The 27,241-nt window shown below is 42.8% G+C and overlaps 2 protein-coding genes across 3 annotated transcripts in view; one reads left to right on the top strand and one right to left on the bottom strand.

Moving 5' to 3' along the window:
* The window catches only part of LOC128741227 (septin-4), a 36,714-nt gene extending 15,288 nt beyond the window's left edge, over window positions 1-21,426 (top strand). Inside the window, exons 2-7 of one of the 2 annotated variants that reach the window (XM_053836884.1) lie at window positions 8,515-8,863; window positions 16,796-17,234; window positions 17,292-17,608; window positions 17,677-17,924; window positions 18,143-19,427; window positions 19,529-21,426. In XM_053836884.1, coding sequence (XP_053692859.1) covers window positions 8,857-8,863; window positions 16,796-17,234; window positions 17,292-17,608; window positions 17,677-17,924; window positions 18,143-18,226 — 1,095 coding nt within the window. In that variant the 5' untranslated portion in view covers window positions 8,515-8,856 and the 3' untranslated portion in view covers window positions 18,227-19,427; window positions 19,529-21,426. Of the gene's footprint in view, window positions 1-8,514; window positions 8,864-16,795; window positions 17,235-17,291; window positions 17,609-17,676; window positions 17,925-18,142; window positions 19,435-19,528 lie in introns of both variants that reach the window. The other variant, XM_053836876.1, reaches the window with a different exon arrangement.
* Window positions 21,427-23,954: 2,528 nt separating this feature from the next.
* On the bottom strand, window positions 23,955-26,153 carry LOC128745300 (zinc finger protein 39-like). Its single transcript, XM_053842335.1, has 4 exons — window positions 25,966-26,153; window positions 25,738-25,913; window positions 24,792-25,667; window positions 23,955-24,736 (listed from the first exon to the last, which is right to left on the bottom strand). The coding sequence occupies exons 1-4, from the start codon at window positions 26,083-26,085 to the stop codon at window positions 24,205-24,207; spliced, it is 1,704 nt and encodes a 567-aa protein (XP_053698310.1). The 5' UTR covers window positions 26,086-26,153; the 3' UTR covers window positions 23,955-24,204.
* Window positions 26,154-27,241: the final 1,088 nt, after the last annotated feature.

Below are 27,241 nucleotides of genomic sequence, written 5' to 3'. Positions count from 1 at the left end.
TATATGTCGCTTCGTGTACGTCAATATAATCAGAAGTATTGTTTTCAACGAGCTCGTGTCTAGTGAACGAACTGAGTGCATAGTTAACGACTTGTTTATCGTGATTCGAAAAAAAAACTTCCGACATAACCGAAGATGCTTTTCGATTTCTATAAAATTACCGTCCATTTAAATCGTAGTCTAACTACGGTTCGATCATCACCTCATCACCGTAACCACTTGCCACAAAGTCGAACGTACTATAAACTTTCCAAAATTTGTGCGCTCTCCACACAACTATCACCGGCGGGTGAAAAACAACATCTCCTAAACTTGATCACCATTATCGACTCAATAAACTTTTGCTTTCATCTAGCGGAGTTATGAGTTCGCTGCTTCCGAAACGGTTTTACCGAGCAGTTTTTATTGACTAACCACCATTGAGTGCTTGCTGGTGAAAACCTACTATTTCATTAAGCCACACCAAACCAAACCAAACCAAAAAAACGCATGAGGTCGATTAACTGCGCTTTTTCCCAACAAATCGAAATAGTTTCGGTCGGTCTTTGCGCGGAATCTGTGTGGACCCGAGCGAGATCAACAGCGAAAAAACGGGATGGAGAAGAGATGAAACTATCAAAATATAGGATGAATACATTCAATTCATTTCACCAACTCCTCGCTTTTTTTTGGCTGTTCGAATCGAATGGGATTTCGCTACTGCATTTCTCCTCGAGAGTACCGGAAAAAAGACCAACGAAATTTCGTCTCTACAGCCAGCGCAGCGGCACGCATAGACCACTTGTTGGAGCTAGTCGGAGCAATTATGCACATTGAGCATATCGTCGTTCAGATGCTTTCCTGTTCCGATGCGATGATCGGGTGCAACGCACCGCACTCGGTCTATCTAATTATTTTCAAATAATAACACGGATTTGGAGCGAAATAATACTAGTTCCATTTCGAAATAGCGGCTGTTTTGTGATGAGCAAATTCACCATTATTAGTGAATAATAAATTAATTTGGATTAATTCGTCTAAACCGGCAGATGGTCATTTTTATAACAGAATATAGCATTACTCTTATGACTTGCTAATGCTTAGCCAGAATTTGCATGTTAAAAATACTATCCAAATTTGAGTTTTATTATTTTTTGCAATGTATTGGTGGCTCTTATTCATGCGCCTTCAAATCGTATGAAAAATTTAAGTGCATACGAACTGAGTTATATATTCGAGAAAAAACACGCACTGGCCTTTGATTCAATTTACACGCACCGCACCATCCATCGGTTCTAATTTCGCTGCTATTACACTTCTAACAAGTTCAACCCGTTACGGTTTTAGAATTTAGAAAATTGTATACTTGGAATGAATCTGTAATTTATAACCGCACCCAAATCCAATCCAATCCAATCCAAAACAAAATGATAGCAAAAACAGAGCTCCGTTCGGTACGCGGAAACATGTGCAACCCGATACCTGCTATTGATTTTAATTCGCCAAAATACGGCCTTCACCATCCATCACGAGGAGAAATGTAAGACCATAATCAACCGAAGGAAAACAACGCACCTGTCTCACCCGTGCGTGTGGCGTGGGCGGGAGCGGGGGGCGGTACGGATTAAATGTTACTCGACCCGAATATGTAGGAGTCTCTTTCTCTTGCACTCATCGACCTCTTGGTGTGTACCGACCGTGTACCGTGATGATACCGAGTGCTTCACCACGTAATACAGCCGTGCTGGCTGCTTCCATGCTGAGTTCGGCAATAAGTGCCATTACAATACATCATCATCATCATCATTATTAGCGAGGAAATCAAAGTTTTGAAACATCATTAAAAATTTACTCTCTCCTCCATCAGAGTCAGCCAGCACTGCCTCTATATCTCTCTCTCTCTCCCGGCGCACCAATATTGCCAATCAAGCAACGGCAGATGGCGTTTCGGCACTTTCTTTCTATCATATCTAGTTTCACCGTGGGATTGTTGTGTTTTTGGCTTTGCCTTTGACTCTGAAAAAGGTGTGAACTATTGTAAAAATGTTGGATTGTTTTATCATGCATTGCTTCAGAAAAATTATTCATCAACAGTTGAAAAATATCCCCAATAAAGCATAAAGACTTGGACTTGAAATTTCACTTGAAAATAGAATTCAATCAGACTTGGTATTGGACTCGAAATTGGACATGAGATTGAATTTGAAATTATGCTCGAAATTGCACTTAAAATCGAAATAGAAGTTGGATATAATTTAATAGTTCCGTTGTTTCATTTTTTGTTCCATTTTTGCTTATTTGTAGTCGTGTTTTCCTTTTGCTTTGCTCTTATTTTTTGTAAATATCTTTCCCGTTTTTCGTCTTTTCTTTTTTCCCATTTTTCGTTTCCAGTTTTCATTTTTTTCTAACACTCTTTCTCATTTTTCATCTTTGTCTATTCCGTTTTTCCTCTTTAGACTCCCTGGTTATTCTGTTTCTCTTGTTTCCCTTTGCTCTCCGGTTTATCTCTCGTCTTTCTCTCCAGCAGTCTTATCTTTTTCTTTGGTCTGTTTTTCGTTTCTTCTTTTTCTGTTCCATTTTTTCATCCCATTCCCATTCTTTTCCCATTTCCACTTTTATGTTCCGTTTGACAATTTTTTCCCAGTCTCCTTGTTCCCTCTATTGGTTTCCTCTTTTAACTCGCTATTCTTCTTTTCTCTTTTGATTTCACTAGTTTTCTCTTCCGTTTTTCCTTTCTTGTCTCGGTTTTGCTTTTACTTTTCCGTTTTCCAACCTTTTCTGTCACGTTGTTTTTTGTTTTTCTGCCCACTGTTTCCTCATTCTCTTCTTTTCCGTTTTTCATGCTTTTCAGTCCTGAGTCCTTTCCTCTTTTTTTCACTTTTTTGGTCCGTTTTTGTCTTTTTTCTTTCATTTTTAGACCCTTTTTTCTCTTTTCCAATCTCTGTTTGTGTTTTCCATCCCGTTAACTCCTTTGCTATTTTGTTTTGTTTTTGTCTACTCTGTTCTCCCCCTCATACCTGCTGTTCCCCCCTTTCTGTCGAATTGTTCTTCATTTAATCCGGCTTGTCTTCCATTTTCATTTTTTCTTTCAATTTTTCTGAGTTGAAATTGGATTTGAACCTAAGCTCGAAATTGAACTTGAAATTTGAATTGAAATTGGATTTGATATTGAATTGGATTTCAATTAGACTTGAAATTGGGACTCAAATTGTGTTTGAAATTGGGTTTGAAATCAGAATTTTAATTTAATTTAATTGAACCTAAAATTGGAATCAAATTAGACTTGAAATTGAGCTTAAAATACGACATGCAATTGAACTTGAATTTAGAATATTTGAACTTGAAGTTCTACTTAAAACCGTCACGAAGTTTTACTTCAAAATAAAATATACATTTTTCGTCTTGTTAACTAACATGTTCTACCTCTGTTTCGTTCAGGATTTTTCTCTTTTCTAGTCCCGTTTTTCCACTTCTTGTTTCGATATTTCTTCTTTTCTGTTCAGTTTTTTTTTGGTTTTTGCTCTCAATTTTCTTCCTTTTTGTTATTTTCTTTCCCGTTTTTCGTCTTTACTTTTCTCTGTTTCTCTTTTTTCGTTTCCAGTTTGCGTCTTGTTTTTTAATTCTGTTTGTGTCTTTGCCTTCTCCTTTTTTTTTCATCTGTTACGTTTCTCCTCTTTTTGAAGTCCCATTTTCCGTTTTCTCTATCATGTTTATTCTATTTTTGGCTCCTTTTTCCTATCACTCTCCGATTTTACTTTTTTATCCCCGTTTTTCTTAATTTTCTCTTTGTGTTTCCTTTTCTTTTAGCCCGTGGTTCTTGTTATTTTCCTCTTTTTCTACCCCATTTTCCCATTACTCGTCTCTTTTTATGTCGCGCCCGGTCAATTTCCCCGTTTGCCATGGTTCCTCTATGGGTTTTCTTTTTTCTCTCTCGCTATTGTTTCCCTACTAGCACTGTTGTTATAAAATTGTTATGTTAACCTATACATGACTAATTTCAGTCGTAATCCAGTTGCTTCAACTAAATGGACCTAAAATGTGCTACTTGGGTTTCCCTTCTGGTTTCTCTTGTTTCTATTACAAATTCCTTTTCGTCTTTTTTTCCTCTCTTTGTTTCTTGTTATTTCTTTTTTTCTCCACCTCTCCTACCTCTTGCTATATTTTTGTTTTCTCGTTTATCGCTCTTTCCCGAATCCTGAATTTTTTTTGTTCTGTTTTTCGCCTTTTGTGTTCCACTTTTTGCTTGTTTTCAGGCCTCTTTTCCTTTTTGTCATTTTATGTCCCAGTTTTCGTCATTTTGCGCTCCTTTTCTATCTGGTTTATGGCGTAGGAGTACGTCTGTCGGGAAGGTAACTCGCACAGGGAGTAATTCCAAAAAAATCAAAAAATGCGAGCGTAACGAAAAAATAAAAGATTTTGAACGCAAATATCTCTACCAATCATGAATGTATCTTGATTAGGGATGGAAAAAAGTCGCTTCTGGCGATCAAGATTATAGGGGCGATCATATTCAGATTCATTGACATCACTATTTTAAGCGACAAATACTTTATCGCGATCTGTACAGATTATAATAAACCTCATGTCAGATCATGTTCATTGCATGATTGCGTTGGGAAATATAAAGGATACAGACGATTGGCTGTGTGCAGCGTATGAATCTCAATACAAGCATGAGTAACCTTTTTTTCGTAGCTAGGTAAGATGTAATACTGCGATTGACTGCTGAGACTGCTTAGAGAACAAAATCTTGTCATCAATGCTAAAGATTCACTGTTTGTCATGTACTGTACGGATCGTTATCTGTACATGTGGCGATAACTCACAGATTTGATCAAAATCACTGATTTTCCATCCCTGATCTTGATGGTCTAAATTTCAATGATTCATAGCAGATGTAGCAATTATGCGGTTTTATATATAATTTTCATTTTCAATCACCAAACAATCCACTCAAATATAACTGTATTGATCGCAATTTTCATGCAAACTGAATCTTTAAGTCTCTGTCTAATATAGTTACAACATGTGCTTGAAAATTCCTTCCAAAATTTATACTTTTTTAACCCATTAAGCCCCACACTTTTCCCAGCAGGGATAGAAAGTTGAAACTTTCAGGAAAATTCACTTTTAGGTCAACTAAGAAAAAGCCGCTGACATGTATTTTTAATTTTGACCCTGTGTCCCACAACGCTACGTTGCGAACACGCAACGTTGGGCATTAATGGTATATCGTTTTTGCATACCTTCATTAGGCCATTACAAACATTTAAAAAAAAATTTTGTCCCTCCGGTGTTGTGCCACGGGGGGAGGGGGGGGCGAAAGAAAAACAAAGAGAATTTTTTAATCGAGCAAAAAACATATGGATTTTAGGCATTTTTATTTTAGGTTTAAACGTGAAAACCAAATCTATTCTTGCTTTTAATATATACGTTGTTAATTTCCATGCAAAAATCTACGAAAAAAAGACAAAAACGGAGTAAAATTTTTTTGGCTGATTTTCGGAAATTCCGCTGTTTGAATTTCCATTTCTATTTCATGCTACAAGCGTTAACTCATTTTTCAAGTTTTTCAGGCTGTAGGGCCCACAGACAATTAATTTTATAAATATAAATTTTAAATATATATAAATTTAAATACTTTATAAATTTAAAAACAAATTAACTCATATCCTACAAATTATTTTTTTCTCATCGATTTTTCAAGCCAATCTCCTGGGGGGGGGGGGTTGAAAAAAACTTTTAAAATGATTTGGCAATGGCCTTACTGCGCATATAAATACACACAAGTCACTTTTTACACGAAGGATACGTCCCGCGTAAATCAAAGCCGCGTAAAAAAAAACCGCGTAAATTCCAAAATTCGCGTATAAAAACTGTGGATTTCAACACTACGCGAAAAAAGAGACGTTTTGAGCACATCCGCGTAAATTCCGAAAATCGCGTTAGAAAAACCGCGTAAATTCCGAAATTCGCGTAAAAAACCGCGTAAATTCCGAAATTCGCGTAAAAATAGTCGTGTAAAAAACCGTGTAAAAAGCGACTTCAGTGTACTTTATACTTTTTTACCGTTAAATCAAACTTGGGATTTTGAGTATTAATAAAGATTAAACGAACGAGTAAGAGTATTACATGTTATGTTTTATGATAGATATCGGAACATTTGGGTTGGAGACCATCTTTGCACTAGACGCATAGTATGCAGTTTGAATGCTAAATGCATGTCATTGCAGATGATTAAATGCCTACCAACACGTTCTGGAAGGGTTGTAACATTATATTTTGGTCCATGAAACTGTCGTTGCTGTCACTCAATTCCTCCAGATATTCCGGAAGCAAAGGTACTTTAACAATTTTATTACGCTCTTATTTCAAAGGCTGCTCCATCTGCCATCTGCGAATTCTATGTTATGTAAACTTTTAGAATGTTTCCGGGATATTTTGCACAAGCGAAAGATAAGATTTACATTCATTGGTTTACTAAAAAGCAACGACATCAAATGAAACACCGCAGCGAACGAACGAAAACAAACGTTCCCGTTGCAAATTTTGAATACCGTTTCTTCCTAGCGTTGCGTTTTCGCAACGCAAAGCTTAAAACCTATGTTAAAATTACAAAAATAATCAAAATGATGAAACAAAGTGTTTTTGGCAAGCAACCAATTCTTACTAACACTGATTAATAGGTCAGGCGTTAATAGAGGTAAAATCGAGTTTTATGAGTATTTTTCCTTAACTGTCTGAAAAATTGAAAAATAGCAAAACCTGTTTTGTCACAGCTGTAATTATGTTACATGTAACATCTGACCTTTGAGCAAAAACAGGTCGATTAGATTTTTTTCCAATTTTTTTTTGTTTATCAGGGTCCAACTTGATATCTTAAACCGTACCTTCTCTAGAATCAAGTGAAAATGCGTTACGTTTTCGCAACGTTGGAAGAAAATGGGTTAAACATTGAATACAGTCCAATTAGATGTGAAAGTGAAACGCCATAGAACTGTATTCCATATCCTGCAAGAGGTTGTTCGGAACAGTTGTCTTGCACGGAAACAGGGCTGAGGGGATATTTGTGCATGAGACGAGACGCAGCAATTCTCAAAGCGAGGAAAATCCACGACTGTCTTAACCGAGAATAGTTTTAGAGCGTTGCATTTGCTGCTTTGCGTCAGTTACTTGCTTGCAATTCTTTACATAGTTTTAATTGTATTTCTGTCAAGTATGCAAATAGCTGTAAAGTAGAGTTTCGAAAGGAACTGGTAATATGTAGAAGACGTTAGCTAATTGATATTTTAACTGGTTGCCCGTATGTTAAATGTAAGACAATTACACTGCAAATCAATCTATCACAATGAATCGTGCTATCAACAATTTCGTGGAAATTGACGAATGCAAATCAGTGTTGCAAATCAGTGTTGTTCGCCTAGGCACAGACCTCTGTACTTTTTGTATTATTTCAGAGTTATAGGCCAAAAAGCTAACAAGCGCTTATGTGTTGTCAGGCGATAAAATTCAAGCTTTCTTCCGGACCTTTATTAAACATAGAGTGTGATGCAGACGGCCCAATGTGTCACACACTGGGCACACAAGTGCTCGCTAATATCATCACATTCATTTGTTTATCAGTTAACTAGTTCCCAGTTCACTTTGAGCTTTGGTGGTGCAGAGAATAAACTGATTCACAAGTTTTTCTATTTTTTCATCATGTACAGCGCATTGAAAATAAGTTCAAATAATTAGAAATACTTATTGTGCAACATGACAGTAGTTGATTCACCTAATCAGCTATTAAAATTCCATTTATTTACATTTAAAATAAACAACCAGCTGCTGGACAGGTACCGCTTATTTCGTACGAGTGCCTGAATCTTAATTCACCTCATGTTGTGACCGCACTTTGTTGAATCATTTGCGATTCAAGCGCGTTCGTTTGTTTGGTGAGTCTGCCAACTTTGGTGATCTCACCAGATGGAGCTCGGCCTAGGACAAACAGAATAAACCAGATGTCTCTGCCCCCGGGGATAAATCCTTACATTGTTCGATGAATGAATTTATTCACCCTCGTCTGTCGTTTCTTCCTACCAACCGTGGCACTAGGCATTTTTGCCGAAAATTTCGTTTCCCCCTCTTGCTCTCACGGGCGTGCACACACACAATCCCACCGGCAGGCGCAACCCTCGACCACGCGTGCCACGGTTGTGAATACAACACGACCGAATGCCCGGTGCCTACGCAACACAGAGACGCATCGCACCCCGCGGATAACCGCTCGTACAGTGAGGCAGGAGGGAACGACGACGCGACGGTCGCGAATATCCCATTCAAGCGCGCGCAGCCGCGTGCTGAGGAAGTGAAGAAAATCCATCAAAAGCTCAGGCCAGTGTGGCAGGGTAGTGTGACTGTGACTGATATCAAAACAGACACCATATCCAATCCAACCCCGTCAGAGTGTAGCCAAGTGGTGATGGTTACGGTTCAGTGATAAAACAAAAGAAAAGTTTCTCCTCTCAAGTTTTACAACTCAAAATCATCTTGTAGGTGCGGCGCAAAAGTTGTTGTGAACATTAACCAGGTGCTCGCTGGCGGCAGCAGCAAGTGGTGAAAATGTCTTGAAAGTGACCGAGCTGCATCCAGATGCAAATAAAAAGAGGTGAAACAAAAAGTGTTTTACTGACGGACGGCTGACGACGACGAAGGTGCGCAGAGGACGGTGCGCGCGCGGGGAAAACCAGGGCGACGTCCTGTCTATCCATCCAGTAAATCGACAGCGTCGAGGGGAGGACTATACTTTTCCACTGCCAACTGGCCGCCTGCATTGGGATAGGCACACACAACATCGCTGGTTGGAACAGCAGGAAAACGCTCTAGCGAAAACAAAATATGGCTGGTGAGTATGACACTGAAGTTTCTCTATTGTGTGTTTTTCTTCATTTTAATTTGATTTCCTGCCAATTGGTTGGTTGGCTGGTTGGCCCACATACCTTCCGACCATAATCGAATTGAACGCGGCTGTGACACAATTATATAAGACGGAAGTGTACGTTTTCTTTAAAGAATGGCAAAGAAAGCAGAAAGAAATGCTATATCTAGCAAGGAAAACCAATCCGTTCCGCTTTGCCCACCGTCGCGTCGCGACGTTCGTATAGGTTCATAAGTAAGGTACACAAAGTGTTGTGTTGTGTGATATTTGCATTCCAGTTAGTCGTAGGCGAAACCGTCGGTCTCGTTCGCCACCAGTCAGTCCCAACCAAGAGCCAGCGGCCGGGACGGGACGGAGCGCGCGGTGGTTATTTCACCTGATAGGCAGGCACTGAACCGACGCGATATGGATGCCGTATTTGTTGCTATTATAAAAGAGCGGCTCGAATATCGACGTGCACACGGAAACCGACGATGATGATGATGATGGCTAGGCTAGGAGTTAAGTCATAATTTCGTTGTTCCTCCTGTGTCTAATACCGATCCGATCCACACGGATAGGCAGGCACCCGGCAGGCCGATAGGGTTATGATGTGTCATACAATATGGTCAGCAAGCACCAAAATTGCTTACTGCTTGATTGAGCAGAGCGTCCAGCTGGCTGGTGTAGAACTAGTGAACAGTGTTTACCCCTGTCAGGAAATGTCATCCGTCGATGAAAGGTTTGCCCAGGTTTAGGGAAATGATACTTGCCACTTCGATGGTTATTGGTTGCTATTGCTATTGCTTATCGAATGAACGAGCTAGGCTCGAAAATTGAAAGGTTGATGATCGACAGTTGAAAGACAATTGAAAAAATTTAATACAAATAACTTCAGTTATGATAATATTTGTTCATCGTTCACTCTTTCACTAGTATCTTCCACCACCAAATTGATCACAGCAATAGATAAGCTTTTCTTTCAGTCTGCTTGCTCAAAATAATCAATAATTGTCGGAGTTTGCTGCTTGCTTGGAAAATCTGGCTTATCATGGTACAATCGTACAAACGAGTACGGAATGTCTGTCCAAATTTAGTCCTAGCTATTGTTGGTAAACAGTATCATGATCGCTTGAAATCAGCATGGCATAACAAGAGATAGGGCAAAAAGATCACTGTTAGCAATAGATAGTGAGGCTTCTACGTTTGTGAAGTGAAGAATAAAAGTATTTGAGAAGAATTACTAATTCCTACAAGGTAGATATATAAGCATTAGGTTACAGATTCCTTTCATAAATAATGTCACTTACAGTAGCAGCCACCTTAACAAATTTTAACGAGCTTTCACGTGCTAGTGATTTCTTTTTTTCTTGTCCGTTATCATGGTTTTAATGACAGTAAAAGTGACATTTCGTTTCACGATCCTTCCGCCAATCGCTAGGTGCGGCCGCAGTTCGCAGCCGAATCAGTCAGCGGCGAACCAGGTCGGACGCTGGGCGCCGTTGCGCAACTAACCCTTCCCCGCTTCAATGCACCGAAGATCCTTCTGAGTTGCATTACCTCCTCGGCCAACGTCGAGCACCGCGAGTTTTACGACCGGTCGCTCGTATATGCCATAAACGGTTTGTGCTGTGGCTCACTTCACTTGTCTGCCGTTACTACCTCGGTAGCGATCACTCGTCCTTTGGGTCAGCAGTTTCGAGGAAAGCTGTTATCGATGATAACCATGATGGCCTCACTTTCTGGTACCATTTCGTTTTGCGTGTCAGCGAAGGAAGGTAAGCGTGTAACCATTGCTTCCAAAACCGGTTCGCGATGCTCTGCAAAGGCACCAGTGCTCTTTCAATGGAAGTACTCCACTCGATGATCCGATGAGGAAATGGTTAGACGTCAGCACGGGTGTCTGATCATCATCGAGAGGAAAATTAGTCAAAGGCGTCCAGTTCACGATGTATTCCACTTCAATGCGTATACTCCGCAGCGTTTCATCGGAAGGCAGTCGGTTCGGTCGCAGTTTCTGCAGGTTCTGTTTAGCGGTGCGAATCAACCTCTCCCACCATCCGCCCATATGAGGAGATGTGGAAGGGATTAAGCTGCAAGTTTTCTGCGGCGAGGTGAATTCTGCCACAATTTCATCACGGTTTAAATCTTTGAGTGCGGTTTGTTCCTACAGTTCCTTGTTGGCGTCCATGAAATTCGAACCAAGGTCGCTGTACATAGCAGCTGGCACCCTACTCTTGCCGTTCTCGTTACGTAATGCCATGATACTCGAGTCAGTTGTGAGCGAGTGCGCAGCTTCCAAATGGATGGTGGCTACAGTCGAACAAGTGGCTAAGACACCCGAGCGTTTTCCACTCGATGCCCAACAGATACTGTCATTGGGCCGAAGTAATCCTCCACCATGTGATTGAATCAGCGGCGCTTGTGGACGAGTTCGCTGGTTAGGTCTGGCAGCTATTCCGGATTGACTTGTTGACGGCATTCATTCTGAAAATGTAGTAGCGTCGTTTCAGCTCATTTAGAACGGTCTCGTGGTTCTGGATTCTGGTGCAGAAATCGTTGATGGAAGTCCAGCACAATTAGCCTGTGCCAATTAGCCAATTAGCTGTGTTCCCGAGGAAGGATAACGGGATGAACTGGCAAGCGTTAGTTGCTTCGTCCACGGATCCTTATCCTCAAAGAGTAGATAGGATTGCCAGCTCTTCTCCGTACGCGGTCCTTTGTCAAACGCTCGGCCTTAACCAGCTCGTTATGCGTGAATGGTCCGCAGGCTTTGGAAGTCTTTCGCATTATTTGCTGCATATTGCTGATAGCTGAGAACACGGACGCTGTAGTCTTCAGTAAGACAATCGATTAATATTAATATTAATGGTCGATTCGAAAACATTGAAGTAAATGTGAAGGTGCGGTTGAAGTTTCGTATCAGAGATTCTGATGGACTGCGATAGTGTTGGCCATTCCTTTTCTATCTTTGGAAGGAAGTCCCTAGGGTTGCTCAAGTCGGAAGCACTCTTCCATTTGGTCCCGTCTTCCACCACGTTCAACTTGGTAGAAACCCGTCGCTATTCCCGTAGATCCGTCGTTTCAAGTTGCTCGCTGATCCCTGCGTCCGCATACTGGCTGTAGCGCCAACAGACATCCCTGAAATCTTTCCAAAAATTCAAAAGCGCCTTGATGAACAGGGATCCAAGGATAGAGTCCGCTAGTCTGACTCCTAGAACGGTCGCCTGTAGTACAGAGCGCGGTATGGAAAGAAATTTCAGCGGAGCAACTTTGGTTTTTGCTCAACTAGCACAACTTCCACTGCATTTCCTTCCTGAAAGCGTAAGTAAATGACGGCGGCAAAAGCATTCTCGCTCGCGTCCACGAGGGTGTGCATTTGCACGGTGCCTTCTGCAGATGTGGTGGTCCGGAAGTAGTGGGAAATCCTGATATCTGAGACTCATGGAAGGACCCGCAATCATGTGATCCACTTTTCGAAGTAGGAGACATGAATCTGTTCATCTCAATCGAAAGATGCTCTCTAGATCTCCTGCAGTAGGCGAAACATCAGGAAGTAACTGATAGGCATGAGCGGGTAGACGACCATGCTGAGGACCACTTCACGCTTTGTAGGCTGTTTACGCCCAGACAGCAGGTCAGCTTCATGACTTGAAGATAGCTTGTAAAGTATTCCGCTGTGGCATCCTTCCACATTCGGAGCACTTTTTCAGTGGTGTCTGCTTCTCCAATGCGCAAGTTCTTCTTCTTGGTTTCCTCTCCGCCTACCACCATTGAATTGGAAGCCAAACGAACCAATAGCCGTCAAAACCGCGCCCGGACTGGAGATATACGGGTGTTCCTCCAGGACAACGAAAAGCGGAAATTTGTCAGTGCGAATCCAAATCGGACGCGAAGCTGGACGAGCCTATGGAACAGTACTTTTCACTGGAAAGCCTTGGCGTCAGCAAGCCGAACAAACTGCTGCTATCCAACGATGACCAAAGAGCGACTGAGCTGCTGCAAATGCTAACATGACGCACGAATGGACGCTACGAGTCTGACCTTTTCCGGCGGTACGACAACGTCCGGCCTCCGGACAGCAGATCAATGGCGCTACGACGGCGCCGGACACGCAAGTAAACTATTATTTGACCAAGGATAATATCAGGAAACCTCTCGGTAAAGGAACTAGGGATGAGACGTGACCGAGTTTGGTACCTTCCGATGTTTCGTTGTAGTAAATCCCAACAAACCCGGTAAAATAAGGCTTGTTTGGGATGCGGCAGCGACTTCGTACGGGGTGTCTTTTTTTGTGCTTCTTAAAGAACCAGATTAGTTGATCTCTCCCCTGTCGACCTTAGTACGATTTCGGGAATTTCATGGGGCTGTTTTAGGGGACATCCGGAAAATGTTCCATCAAGTGAGGATGAGAACGGAGCTACCAACGCTTCATATGGAGGTAGAAAGAAGGTGACTCAGCTCTCAGCACGCAAGTGATGTCGTTCGGAGCGAGCTGCTCTCCAAGCACCGCTCAGTACGTAAAAAAAACAGCAAACTTCTTGATGGCGTTCATGACGCTGGAGATGTAGAAATTTACCTTTTTGGATTGGCGGACTTCATAGGTCCTACCCCTGCTTCATCCACCTACTCTGTTCCATCAATGTGAGTTCTGATCCGTCGTCAGCAAAGGCGTATATTTGCACCGCCTATGCAGAACAACTGGCACGATCCCGAACAGGATTTCAGATTACCATTGGTGTACCTTACAGCTGCTATTGGTAGCTTGATCCCCGCGATTTGGTGGAGGCGCTGCTCCCGGACCAGTACTAAAAACTTTCGACACATCTTAAACGAGTCATATCTGAGCTCTTTAAACCGCTTATGCTGCGCTAAGGTGGAACAATTTCCTTTGCAGCCCACGCATCTCCTGGCAGGCTTCTTAAAAGTAGGCTTACTACACTCTGCAGCTACCGACGGTTTTCTCGGCGACTGGTAGTCCGCTACGGAGTAAAGATTCAAGTAACCATCTTTGTTCAAAACCTTGGGGTGGTGATCACTGCCGGCTCTGGCATCCTCAGTCAATCTTGCGAATCAAGCGAGAAGTCAACCACGCCTACTCACACGCGAAAGAGTATGCAAAACATAGCACTCAACGCTTACGCCGCGCACGCAGACGTAAAAGAAACAGCCGTCGGTGCTGTGTGCAGACATTCTGCTACCCACACGCTCGCGAACGCATATCGTCAAATCGTTTTCTTGCTTAGCTTATTCCCGAGTCAAAAAACTCGTGCTGAATCAGTTGTCCGTGAGGCTGGTGGCGCACTGGGATACAAATTCTGCATTACTTTTTCTTCTTCTTGATCTTCGCCCTCGATTCTACTTACGGGTGGGAGTCCAAGCCGTCGTGAGTAATCGGTATCAGCAGATCGGGCTGCAACGACAAGCGACGACTGTAACTGTTAGCTAAACACACACTCGCAACAATTCGTTGCACTGCATGAAGAAATGAGAGCGCGAGTTTTAAAAGGATGTTTCGGAGTAGTCGTTAGAGTGAGTACGCGTATGTGAGAATAAATCAATAAGGCCATTAGACCACATGAGTGCGGGCTTCGCAACACTGTCCACAGCAACGAAGCGTAGCCACGAACTCGAGGTCCAGGTGGTTTGGATTACAATTGCTGCGGGAGCTTTTAGCCCAGTCCAGCTTCAACGCCGCCTGCTACCTTTCCACCAACGCGTACCTCAGGGATGCGTCGTACATGAAATTTGCGCCCTCACAGGCTTCGACTGCCGCAACTAGACTTTCCACGTTGAGGGCAAATTCACAGTGTCCAGCGTTTCGCTGCTATCAGAGGGCAGAGAACGGATCTTCCTAGCAATTGCTTGTATAATCATCAGGGAGTGGCCATTACTCTCCGTGCACGTTCGATGGATGGAGCAAGCGCCTTGCCTTCGAGGCATTTCCACAAACTGAGCATGTTCTCTTCGTTCGAGAATGCACACAGCTGTGTGGACGAGCTTAAAATCAAAAAAAAACGAGCGGCCAGTCTTCTGGGCTTCCTCCAAAGTCCAGTATATGCTTTGAAACGGCCGGTGTGACGGTCAACCGGCTTCGGTTCAATAGGAAGACAGTGTTTTCTGCTTCGATCCCAACCGCCGCCGGTGGGGTGTTTTCCTATGCCGTAGTTGAGGGACTGGATTAGATCCTTTTCCAGGGATGAAGTCTCCCTCAGCGAAGGTTACCTACAGACGATTGTCGACCACGGGCGGATGTCGCCGATCGACAATCGACCGACCGCTGATTTGTTGGACCATCTCAACATCGTTGCAGCTCTTACATGTGGCGCTTGGGGTGGAAATCTGGTTGTCTAGAGTTCCTGTGAGATGTTCGGTACTCGTTCGTCTTCCGGGTTTGCATCGGCGAGGCCGGAATCGTCACTACACTTCTCCTTGTTATAATGGCTGACCTGCACTCTTAAATGATTCTACCTGTAAATAGGTCGGATATAGCTAAAACTTGGTTGAAACTACTCAAAATACCCTTACAGTGTACAAACTAAAATTTTGGTTAAAAATTCAACCAATTTCAGTTACTTGCTACCGATAATTGAATTATTCTCATTTTGGGCATTTTGAGTAGTTTCAACCAAGTTTTAGCTAAATCCAACCGATTTACGGGTAAATTCATTTAAGAGTGTGGGATGAAGTCTCGCTCTCTAATATCTGTAGCAAAATATACTTCTGCTCCAAATACTGCATTTTGTCTCCTTCTCGAGTTTCTGCAATTGTAGCTCGATTCTCCTTGACTCTTGAATCTCGGACGAGATTTGCGACTGTCTTTTTTCCAGCGCTTTCGATTAATTTGAAGGGTATACATATCGAAGTTTAAAGTTTGTATCCAGTCTTCATTCATGATGACCAGAGTGTTCAGCTGAGAATCTCGGAGCATTCGTAGGTGTCCATTGAGATCTCCATCCTGAAAACATTTAGCACGTTGAAGCCTAAGAAGAGCTCCTTTTCTGCCTCAAATTGTACGACTTAGTGCAACGCGTAGCAAATATAAAAGAGTATCTAGGGCTTTCGAAATTTTACCATACCATCGTAATTTTATGATGTTAAATGAGAAATATGAGGTAAAATGGCTTATTTTGTCGCAATCAAATGCCCTGTCATCGGAATCCAAATAAAGTTAGCTTTCTTGTGGCGAAAAAAGAGCTTTTTATCCCAGCGGGTTCCAGAGTGACAGATCAATACATCTCTGTACTCCTAGAAAAGTAGGGTAAATCCAGCATTTGGAGATATTGAGATAATTTTGCATGAAAATCCCCATTGTGCACTGTATGCAGTTCAAGATTCATGCGCTTTCGCCATTCTGCGTCCTTCTGTACTTTACTGTAAATCTCGCTGTAAACGGTCCAAGGTGTGATGTTCCGTGTTATGTTCCATCCATCCAGCGCGACTGGCTCCAACCCATTTTCGCGAGAACCTGTCAGCAAAACTCCTGTCGCTTTCTCTGTTCCAGTAACACGCTACCGGCAACTACCCAAACAACGTGCAAATAATATGTATTACTCTTTCCATACAAATCCTCTAATATAGTATAATTACCAGGATGCCATATCCTCCCCTGCGTAAAATGAACAATTCAATATGTGGTATTTTTTCTGGTCAATTATGGATTATTTGCATTCCGTCTACATCATATCAGACGTTTCAGTGTATCGCGGTGTTTGCCTAATCTTTGCGGTTTCCCTAATAGTTTCACAGTTCTCGCAACGTAACTTGTTCAAATGTTCTTTGAAACTTGATTTAGACGTAATCTTAATTAATAAATTATCGGCATTTATGTGCTAAATGATACCACGGTATTTTATAACACATAATTCCCCATTAATACACTCGTTCATTTACCAAACTTTGTCCCACCTCTGCTTCCAGCCGAACGTGACTACATCGGTTTTGCTACCCTTGCCGAGCAAGTGCACCGGAAGTCGGTCAAGCGGGGCTTCGAATTCACCCTAATGGTGTGCGGCGAAAGTGGCCTTGGAAAGTCAACGCTCATCAACAGTCTCTTCCTGACCGATCTGTACCAGCACCGGACGGTGCCTCCGGCCGAGGAGCGGATAGAGAAGACCACCAAGATCGACAAGAAAACGCTCGACATCGAGGAGAAAGGCGTCAAGCTAAGACTGACGATCGTCGATACGCCCGGCTTCGGCGATTCGATCAACTGCGAGGACAGCTGGCGCGTCTGCACGCAGTACATCGACGAACAGTTCCGGCAGTACTTCACTGACGAAAGTGGCCTCAACCGGCGGAACATTCAGGACAATCGTGTTCATTGTATGCTGTACTTTCTACCACCGTGGGGTCATGGGTGAGTCATTTGATTGGAATTGATTTATTGGTTACTAAACGTGAATGGAATTTGCAGCCTCCGGCAGATGGACATCGATTTGATGCGACGATTGCACAAGAAAGTGAACATTGTTGTGGTGATCGGCAAAGCGGACACGCTCACAACGACCGAAGTGCAGCGATTGAAAACCCGCATTCTCGAGGACATCGAAACCAACGGCATCCAAATCTACCAATTCCCCGACTGTGATTCCGACGAGGATGAGGAGTTCAAGCAGCAGGATCGGGAGCTGAAAGCTAGTATACCGTTTGCGGTGGTCGGAAGTAACGTGGTGCTGGAGGTAGCCGGCAAGAAGATCCGTGGTCGTCAGTACCCCTGGGGTGTGGTGGATGGTACGTGTTAGCCTGTGATCGCGACTGATTAAGGCTTTGTAGTTTAATTTGCATTTTATGTTTTACAGCCGAAAATCCACAGCACAGTGATCTCATTAAGCTTCGCACGATGTTGATTTCGACGCACATGCAGGACTTGAAGGACACGACCCGCGACGTGCATTATGAGAACTTCCGAGCGCAGTGCATATCGCAAATCTCGCAACACGCACTGCGCGAACGCAACAAGCTGAAGCGGGAATCGATCGCTTCCAGCAATGAGGCTCCTACCACTTTTAACGAAACGGATCGGTTACTGCAGCAGAAGGAAGAAGAGGTGAGTCCCCACTCCGGGCGATATCTGCTTTCCTTGCGAAAGTTGTTTTACCTGATTAAAGTATCATCTAACGTTGTCGTTTGAAATGAGGTTGCCGGAAGGCAAAGTTTTTAACCACAAGGACTGGGCTTGCGGGCTTCCCATGATTCTCTAGAATCAATCTACACTCTACAGATTGATAAATTATGACTCAAAATTAACCAAATATGTTTTTGCAGATTCGAAGAATGCAGGACATGCTGGTACAGATGCAGGAGAAGCTTAAGTCGACCCAGATGAACGATACCGTTATTGATGTTTGAACGAAAGGAACCAGGAATGCAGCAGGCAGTCCCCATAAAATACATTAGTAAATCACGCGCAATGTTTAGATGGGAATTTACGTTATACATTAAGACACCTCATAATCACCCATAACTAGTATAAACACCTTAAAGAATCTTTTTTTTTTCTTGCTAAAACGCGTTCAGCATTAAAATTTTCCTAGGAACAATCAACATTTTAGTACAAGTACCGAACAAAATCTCATTGTTAAGGCAATCTCCGCAAAAAAAACAATGGTTTAAACCCATTTCAGCTAATCCCTATAAATAACGTAACTTGTGTAATTTGATGTCTAGGAGGTTATAAAGCGAGTAAATCGGAATAGCCAACAAAACTGCTATTTATACACACACACGGTAGGTAAAAGTAACGCAACACATTGCCGAAAAGACCAAAGAGCACACATAAACCAATTAAACACAATAGAAAAGAACCACCAAATTAATCAGACAATTGTGCAATACAGTGAACCGAACCGCTAACCGCCACCAATGAATGAAAAAAAATATGAGTTAGAGAGGCTTTCGTTGAAACTACTATTTTACCGAAACAATTCTACCGTAAGAAGTTGTTTTAAAAAATCACTTTAATTGTTATTTTTTGAACATCACACTATATTTGTTACATGAAAAAGAAAAATATGAGTGAAAAAACGAGAGAGAGATCAGAAGCTAATATATTTATAATTGTTTGCTTTGAAAGTGTTTATTTCTGCATCCCATCTGCATGTATGCATGCGTGCATGCAAGCAGTGGGATTTGTACAAGGATTTATTTATTCAAACGATGCATCTGCGATCGTCGTCTGATTGAACTATTTATTTATACATACATGTACGCTGTAGTAACTACCAACTTAATAATATAAACTAATTGATCATTGTACATTCAGGTGGGGTTTCGTTTCCACGTTTACCGTACTTTGCGTACATATAAGTTAAAAGTCGAGTGGCGTCGTCAAGAAGGTAACTGCAGAACACAACCAACCAATCGTAGGGCAACCATTAAAGCAAGTATTGATAGAAATTAGATATTTCAATAAAAGATAGAAAACAAAATGATTGTTAGAGACGTCCGATGTGCAATATCACAGCGGTTTTTTCGTCTCGTCCTCAGGAAAACCATTTAGATTAAACTTCACGGTCGGATGTTGAGGACGATAGATTGGGGACGGTAGCTGGTAAATAGTGCGTAAAATATACTCCATAGTGGTCCTCAGCCTCTTATCCAGCCACTCCTACCCCTTCCTCCTGGATACTAATGCCAATTCTTTCACTGCAGCCTGATCAATGTGTACGCATCAACGAACGACAAACCCGATGACGTAAAGGAGAAGTTCTATGAGCTTCTTAATGGAGAGGCCGGCTCTCAGTTCGACCACCTTCATCAGCCAGGCCGGCACTTTTCGGATATCGGGGACAGTCATTCCTTCCAGGGACCAAACGTCGAACAGGACCACTATCTCATAGCAAGCAAGATCCGCGTCCACTTGTCGAACGAGTTAAAATCGAGACCAACGAATAAGATTTGACTGAACATTCGGCGGTTATCAGCGCCAGCGGAAGGAAACCCCGTTGGAGTGAAACTCCTTTTAAGGCTCTTCTCCGACAGGCATAAAAACGTCAATCTTTTCAAATTGAATACAGTGGTGTGGCACTTTCCAGTGAGCGACGTGCTCTTTTAAGGAAGTGCTTAACTACTTAATACTGCAGAGTTCTCTCGGAACCTGTGGAACTGTCGAAAAACAATGGACTAGCATCAAAAGCACCTTCGTCACAAGTGACGAAACCCTCGGCACATCGCGCAGCGGGTGGAGCGAGTTGATTTCGGATGAAACTAGGAGGAGGATGATCGATGAGCGGAGAGAGACGAAAGCCGGCGTTGAGCGAGTGCGAACCAGACCAGCTAAGACAGCTACCCGTCAACGATAAGCTGAACTGGAGAGGGCTGTTGAACAAACTTGTAGACAGGACAAGAGTGTATTGAATACCTCCCTAGTTAAAGAAGGAAAAACTGCTGCCGTCAATGATGATATCCGTTCATTGTTCCGTTTATTATTCGATATTTCTCACTTTCTAAGTATTACCACCCATGATGAATACTAAGATGCCGGTAGACGGCTCTTCAGTAACGGTGTCAACGCCGGGTGGCCAGTTCGTAGATTTCTGTTGCGACAGTCTTTCCTGGGTGTAGACCGGAGTCCTCCGAAACTTCACTTTCCTCTCTTATGTCGAGCAAGGCCAGCCGTGACACCGGTCGAACCAGGGTTTTTGTTCGGATCTTCACAATGGCTCGCCGGCTACGACCTTCTGGATGTAGGATTGGAGACCTCTGTCAACAAATTACAGTGAGATATTCGGTTAACCTGCGTTGCCAAAATACCCCTAATTGGCGTTGAATGAGATCCCAAGTTGTTCCGAGTATCTTCCGACGGATCAGTTCACTGGATTGTTCTAGAGCTAACATCTTTCCATGTCAAGTTGATTCATCCCGTTTGTGCTCAGCATCAAGACGTGGTTTGGTGTGATCCCTTCTGCCTCTTCCGACTCGACTCGTCAGACTCGTCAGAGCCCTTAAATTAGCATATATTCAACCTCCATGACCAGTGTTTGCAGTCCCTCATCATTTAGTTTCTCTTCGGCATATGTGTCACCCATAGCCGTTTTGACTGAGTATACCAAGCATTCCCAAGTCCCGCCCATGCGTGGTCCCCCTAACCTGCTGGTAAGGATGCCCGTTAGATAGCAAGGGAGCTCAAGATTATCAACAGTCTTTGTGTTGACTAATTTATGTCACTGGTTCTGTCCAGGTTCAGCAATTTCCATGGTAATCTGCTGCGAACTTTTTCTTATTCGTGACGTATCACCAGTCTATCGCAGCCACAAGGGACGTGGAGTTCTGCCTACACCAAGCGACGCAGCCACATTGTTCTCTACCAACGCCAACGTCAAAACCGATCCCTCATCCAGGAATGCGAAGGTATTGGTCGATTCGCGCTTTCCGTACAGCATTACTGGAATGATCCGAAACAACGCAGATGCAGTAGAGTTACGATGGGTAAGGTTTTCGGCTATTCGAATCCGATTACTGTGCAGGACCCCTAGTGGGGGAACAACGGGAAGCAGTGGGGCAACACACGTGTCAACAGAGACCGCGTGCTCAGCAGAATAAAAATCCTAATCAAGCACTCTACCAAGTTGTTTACGCTCCAAATTGGCTTGTTGAGAAGGAGGTTGAGAAAATCCATTCCGTCTACTAAAGTTGCACTCACCGCACCAAGTCGCCTTTCCGGTTTCAAGTCGTGCTGTTGATTATAGTCGCCGCAAATGGGTTTTTTCGCACAGTTCGCGAATAGACGAAACATGCGTCTCAATCAGAGCGGGATCTGGGCTTTTGTTGGGAGGGATGTACACCACCTAGTAAAGTTTTCAAACCTCGGATGTTCGCAGTAACACAAACCTGCTCTAAGCTACTAGCATACACTGAAGTAAGAACAACGCAGAGATGTTGTCGGGCGACAGCAAGCAGTACGCCTCCAAAGCTGCATTTGTCACTGTTGCGAGAGGAACAATCGCAGCGAAAAACGTTGAACAGCTGTACTGAATTTCTAGTACCGTTGAGTCCAGTTTTCGTTAGAATGATTGCATCATGACTACAGTCGCGGCACGCCAAATAAATTTCATCCAGTTTTGTCCTCAATTCCCTGGAAGCATTATGGTAGTAGATGCAGAATCGTAATGTGTCACGCAGTGCTGTAACGAAACCCTAGAGTTTCCACCGACCACAGAAGATCGCATTGTATTTAATTCATGGCAGCAACATCCTCCAAAGGAAAAGCATTGGAAGCAAACATGCACGAGCTCGAGTTTTTTGTCTGATCGATAAACTTGCGGAACAGCAAACCGGCAAGGCACGATGAAGGGTCTAAAGCAATGTCCGCATTTCAAGATCGAGACCAATTTTGAAAGACACATCTTTTTCTCTGGCCACTAAGCGAACAACATCAGTTGGTTCGGCGATGTTCAGGCAACGGGAAACGATCGACTGTACATCAGTGGGTTTAACTACAACAAATAAAGCCAAAATTTTTCGGTAATGGCAAATGTGCCAGTGGCAACAGAAAGATCGTTTATATCGGTAACTTTTGTGCCACAGTTAGCCGGGGCTACAACAGTTCAGTGTGGTTGGCCATCGATACGGCGGCGTTTCAAAGACCGTACTTATCTGTACGCGGGAACAGCTGGAAATTTTAAAAAATAACAAGCGCCAAAAGGCGGACAGAGATCGTGAAGAATTAGCACAATTATTCCGAGCTAATGACACGCGAAAGCTTTACGAGAATGGGAACCAAACTCGTAAGGGCTACACACGAGTTCATCCCTCCCGTCTATGGAAGATAGTAACGTTCCAGCATCTGATCTTTAAGAAGTCAAACGAGAAATCGGGTTGCTGAAGACCAACAAAAGCCGCTCGCTGGTAAGAACTGCCTACCAGCAAAGCTTTATGAACAAGGCCCAAACACTGGTAACAGCTCTAAAACGGGTTATTTCAAAGACTTGGGAGTAAAAAAAGCTACCGGAGGAATGGATGGTAGGAGTGGTTTGTCCCATCTACAAAAAGGGTGATCGGCTCAACTGCTGCAACTATCGCGGTCTAACGCCGATAAACGCAGCCTACAAGGTACTTTCCCAGATCCTGTTGCGCCGGCTGTCATTGATAGTACCTTAAGGTTTTGCAGGAATTTATAAGGCAGGTTCTACGACGTAACTAGGGACCAAATTTTTACCAATCGACAGATCTTGCAGAAATGTTGATTGTACAACGTTCCCACGCATCACATCTTTATTGACTTCAAAGCAGCATACGATACAGCCGATCGAGACCAGTTATGGCAGATAATGCATGAACACGGTCAAAACTACATTGGATCAAGTGATGTGTTTCGTGCCCATCTCCGGAACACTCTGGAGTCCTTTGGAGAAGCAGCGAGAGTTGAGAAAAGGTGACGGCTTCTCCTGCTTGCTATTCAAAATCGCTCTTGAGATTGCAAGGCTTCAGAGGTGACTTTAAGACCATAACCAAGAACTTTGCGACAACGGTAATAATCTACGCCTGATTGAAAGCGGAGTCTAGGAGGATTGGATGCGTCGAAAACCAAATACATGAAAAGAAGAGGATCAAAGGAGACAAACGTACGCTTCCCACGGGTGGTAACCGTTGACGGCGACGGCGGTTAGAAGTGGTAGATGAGCTCGTCTATTTGGGATCGCTGGTGACCACGAACAATAGCACTAGTAAGTAGATCTAGCGGGGCATTCAAGCTGGAATTTGGGTCTACTTTGCTCTTCGCAAAACGCTACGATGAAGAAACATATGCCGCCGTACGAAGCTGATAATGTACGGTCGGCCGGACAAGTCGACTGTTGGACGAACACGCCAACAACCCCATTGGCGCCAGGAACAGAAGGGCCCAACGTGCAAGATGGCTCGACCAAGTCAAAAATGATTTGCGACTTGTGGAAGGCCTGGAAAATTGACGAGTGGTCTAAAATAGAGTTGAATGGAGACGACAGCTTGAAACAGCACGAGCCACCCTGACTCTTATGCTGCTGACGACGACGATATGCTTCAAGTGCGTCGTTTGTGAAGTATCGGAATTTTCAACATTCGGATTTAGTAAATCTTAACTAGAACGTCTCGAGCCAAATTATTCGCTAAATTGCTTTTTATGAAGTTTATTTCTATATGCGGTAACCATTGCTAACGCAAAATAACATTTCTGTTTGTGTCCATTAAAAAGGATCCGCTTCCTTGAGAGGAATTATTTTCCCTAAAGTCTCTATAACTGTGTATTCCTAAAATAATAATGGTAGAGATTATATGCTTACCTAAAATTCCGCGCTCCTCAACTGGATTACTGAGTCAAACATGTGTTCAATAAAAAGGAGAATAGCGTTTCAAACGCCCGCATCTGCAACACTAGACGTTGCGGTTGCGATTTCCGTCGCCTCAGCTGCCGCACTGCTGTTGCTGGTGATGGGATCGGATATCAACAGCTGCCTAACGTCCAATTCCTTCTCGTACAACCAGTCCAAGTTTTGCGCCAGTGGATGGTTTCGGTGTTTCTGAGTTTTGAGATGAGCGAGCAGCAGTCGCTTCATGTAAAATTCCCTATTACAGATCGGACACTGGAACATTTTGCCGTGTTTATGCTCTAGCATGTGCATGTCGTAGAATTCCTTCCGCTTGAAGGCGGCATCGCAAAGTTTGCAGCAAAACGGATCGCTGAAGTGCATGTTTTTCAGATGCACGCCAATGGATTTAACCACCTCGTGGCATATGTTGCATTGTTTCAGTCGCCCACTGCTATTCTGACCAGAATCAGCTTCGACAAAAGTGTAGTACTTTTTCCAGTCTTTACTCGACTTGTAGTTCGGATTTTCCTTATGCTTCTTTTCGTGATACCGGAGCGAGGTCTCCGCAGCGTAACTGTGGGATAAAAAATTAGTTTCATAAAAAGTACATTAAAAACCAACTTTCAAACCTTTTATCGCATATTTTACATTTGAACTCTTGATTCAAGTGATAGATTTTGGTGTGCGTCCTCAGAGAATCCACGCTCTTGAGGAACTTGTGACAAATGTCACATTCAACTTTCGTCGACTCGGTTTGGTGCTTTCGCCTTATGTGCAGTTCAAGTTTGTGCTTCTGGCTCATCATCTTGCCGCAGTACTCGCAGCTGACGGCTTTGGTGTGCGTCAACATGTGATATTGCAGCGACCCCTTTGAAGGGCACACTTTGTTACAGATCCCGCACTGGGAAGGAACGTTTCCACCCGAATGATCCCGCTGCACATGCTGGGCGTAGGTGTATTTCGTGGAATAGCGCCGGTCACACTGGTCACATTTGACCGGTAACTCGTGCATGCGCTTATGAATGTTAAGGGTAGAAATATTTTCGATAACGACGACCTCCTTCTCGCAAATCTGGCATGTGTACGGCAGTTGATCAGTGTGGATAAATAAATGATTGTGTAGTGCCGCATTGGAGCCAAGCGATTCGCTCTTACAAATGTAGCACTTGTAGTCGTTAACTCGGGGAAGATTTGGATCACGTCTGGGCCGCCTGCGGCCGTCACTGCCGTACACCCAGATGGGTTCTTCCGCCCAGTACATTCTTGGCTGTTTTACAGGTTGATTCTCTTGTCTCTTCTCTTTCTTCAACCGGTGTTTTCCCTTCTTCTTTACGGGTTGACTCTCCTGTGACTCACAGGAATCTGTTAGCTTACATTCTGCCTCCGAGGCACTGGCGGTGGCGCTGCTCGATGCTTCTGCATCAGATTTGTCTTCGTTCTGCGATGAATCGGGCTCATCTTTAATTGTCTCAGTATCTAATTCTATTTGGAAAATATCACCGGACCTGTCGGTAATGCAAAAAATAAGTACGTAAATTTGTTTTTCATGACAAGATGTCTGGGTGACAAACTTACGCATCATCAACTGTATCAATTGCTTCAACTTTTACAGCGGGTACAAAGGCCAAACGTAATTTTTCCCGCAGAAGTTTGTCATTCGACCGAAACTGTTCGATGGTGTCCTGAATGTTTTCCATTACCATCATACAGTTTGCGCAAATGTTTTGCGGTAAACCATCATTTTGTTCAAGCTGAAAAAATACCGTTAATTTGGAGAAGTGCAGTCGACTAAAAAATTAATACCTGTATGCAAAGAATCCGGGAAAAAACGTCTATCCAAAGATGCCGATCAGGCTCAGCAAAAAGCGACTGCATTTCTGACCTTTCCTCACAGCACAAGCGGCATATTTTTTGGAAGTCCATCACTGTTAGATGATTTCCGAAGAAACCAATGATTGACTCTATGTAACACGAATTATTTCTATTTAATTCTAATATAATTAACTCTCAGAAATCATAAAACGAAGACTGTATCAAATCATCAGAATTGCTTTATTTTGACAAAAGACAAAATCAAATCTGAGATCTGACATCTGACCAGAGATGCCATATTTTCTAAAAAAATGTCTTCAGCTGCTCGAAAACCAAAAAAATCGAGCAGTTTTCCGGCTACTCGAATTTTCTGGTTTAAAAATTGAAGATAGAATTAACAAAAGGGCGAATGTCGCAGGAGTAAACAAACCGAGTGAGGGTTGATTTTCCTATGCTGGTCCAGCAAAAAATAACTCTCACCCGTTTTGTTTACATTTGCGACATTCGCCCTTTTGTTAATTCTATCTAGGCTGTGAACCATTTCACGAAATTTTTAACTTTTTAGTTAAAATTTGACAGTTTGATGGTTATTTCTCCTCGAGTGGTTAAAATCAGTTCAGAATGCGAACCATTTCATATTTGACGGATGGATAGTTTTTTTTTGTTCAATGAGAGCCTATAAGGTGAGGATGAAAATATTGTTTATTCTGACCGAGTTAAAATTGGATGAATTTTTGATGTTGATTTGCTTTTATTTTATAGATAAAATTCATCTCATTTCAACCCGGGTTGTTTGAAAAAATTTATTATGCGATAAGCATTCATACCAATGCAAAAAAATTCCAACGAAAAATCAGTGAAACACGTCGAAGCTTTCTTCCTCACCTGTGCATATCTCATTGGCTCTGAAGCGAACCATCGAACTGTCAAAACCTTGGTCAAAACTAACCATGCTCCCGAGCAGGGTTATTTTCGAAAAACCATCGAACTGTCAAATTTTAACCAAAAAGTTAAAAATTTCGCGAAATGGTTCACAGCCCTAGAAATCTGCACACTTTTTTAAGCCTGTGAAAGTTTAAAGAGCTTCGAACAAAAAGCTGCACCAATGCAATAAAAGTCATAAAACTGCAAATATCTGCAAATTTATAATGATCTGCAAGACGATTCCAAAAATCTGGAATTTGCAGACAAAAAAATCTGCAAGTCTATAGTATTTATATACAGTCAACCAAAAAAGTATTCGGACAGCAGCGCATAAATTTTTCTT

Source organism: Sabethes cyaneus, chromosome 1 (genome assembly GCF_943734655.1).
Source record: "Sabethes cyaneus chromosome 1, idSabCyanKW18_F2, whole genome shotgun sequence".
In the NCBI taxonomy this organism is placed as follows: Eukaryota; Metazoa; Arthropoda; class Insecta; order Diptera; family Culicidae; genus Sabethes; species Sabethes cyaneus.
Note: the sequence above shows the minus strand (reverse complement) of the source record. Positions and strands in the feature narration are given on the sequence as shown.

Coding starts and splice junctions, on each gene's coding strand:
- LOC128745300 (XM_053842335.1), bottom strand. CDS start 26,085: ATGGACTTCCAAAAAATATGCCGCTTGTGCTGTGAGGAAAGGTCAGAA. Junction 25,914..25,965: donor CCCGGATTCTTTGCATACAG/GTATTAATTTTT, acceptor GTATTTTTTCAG/CTTGAACAAAATGATGGTTT. Junction 24,737..24,791: donor TGTAAAATATGCGATAAAAG/GTTTGAAAGTTG, acceptor TTTATCCCACAG/TTACGCTGCGGAGACCTCGC.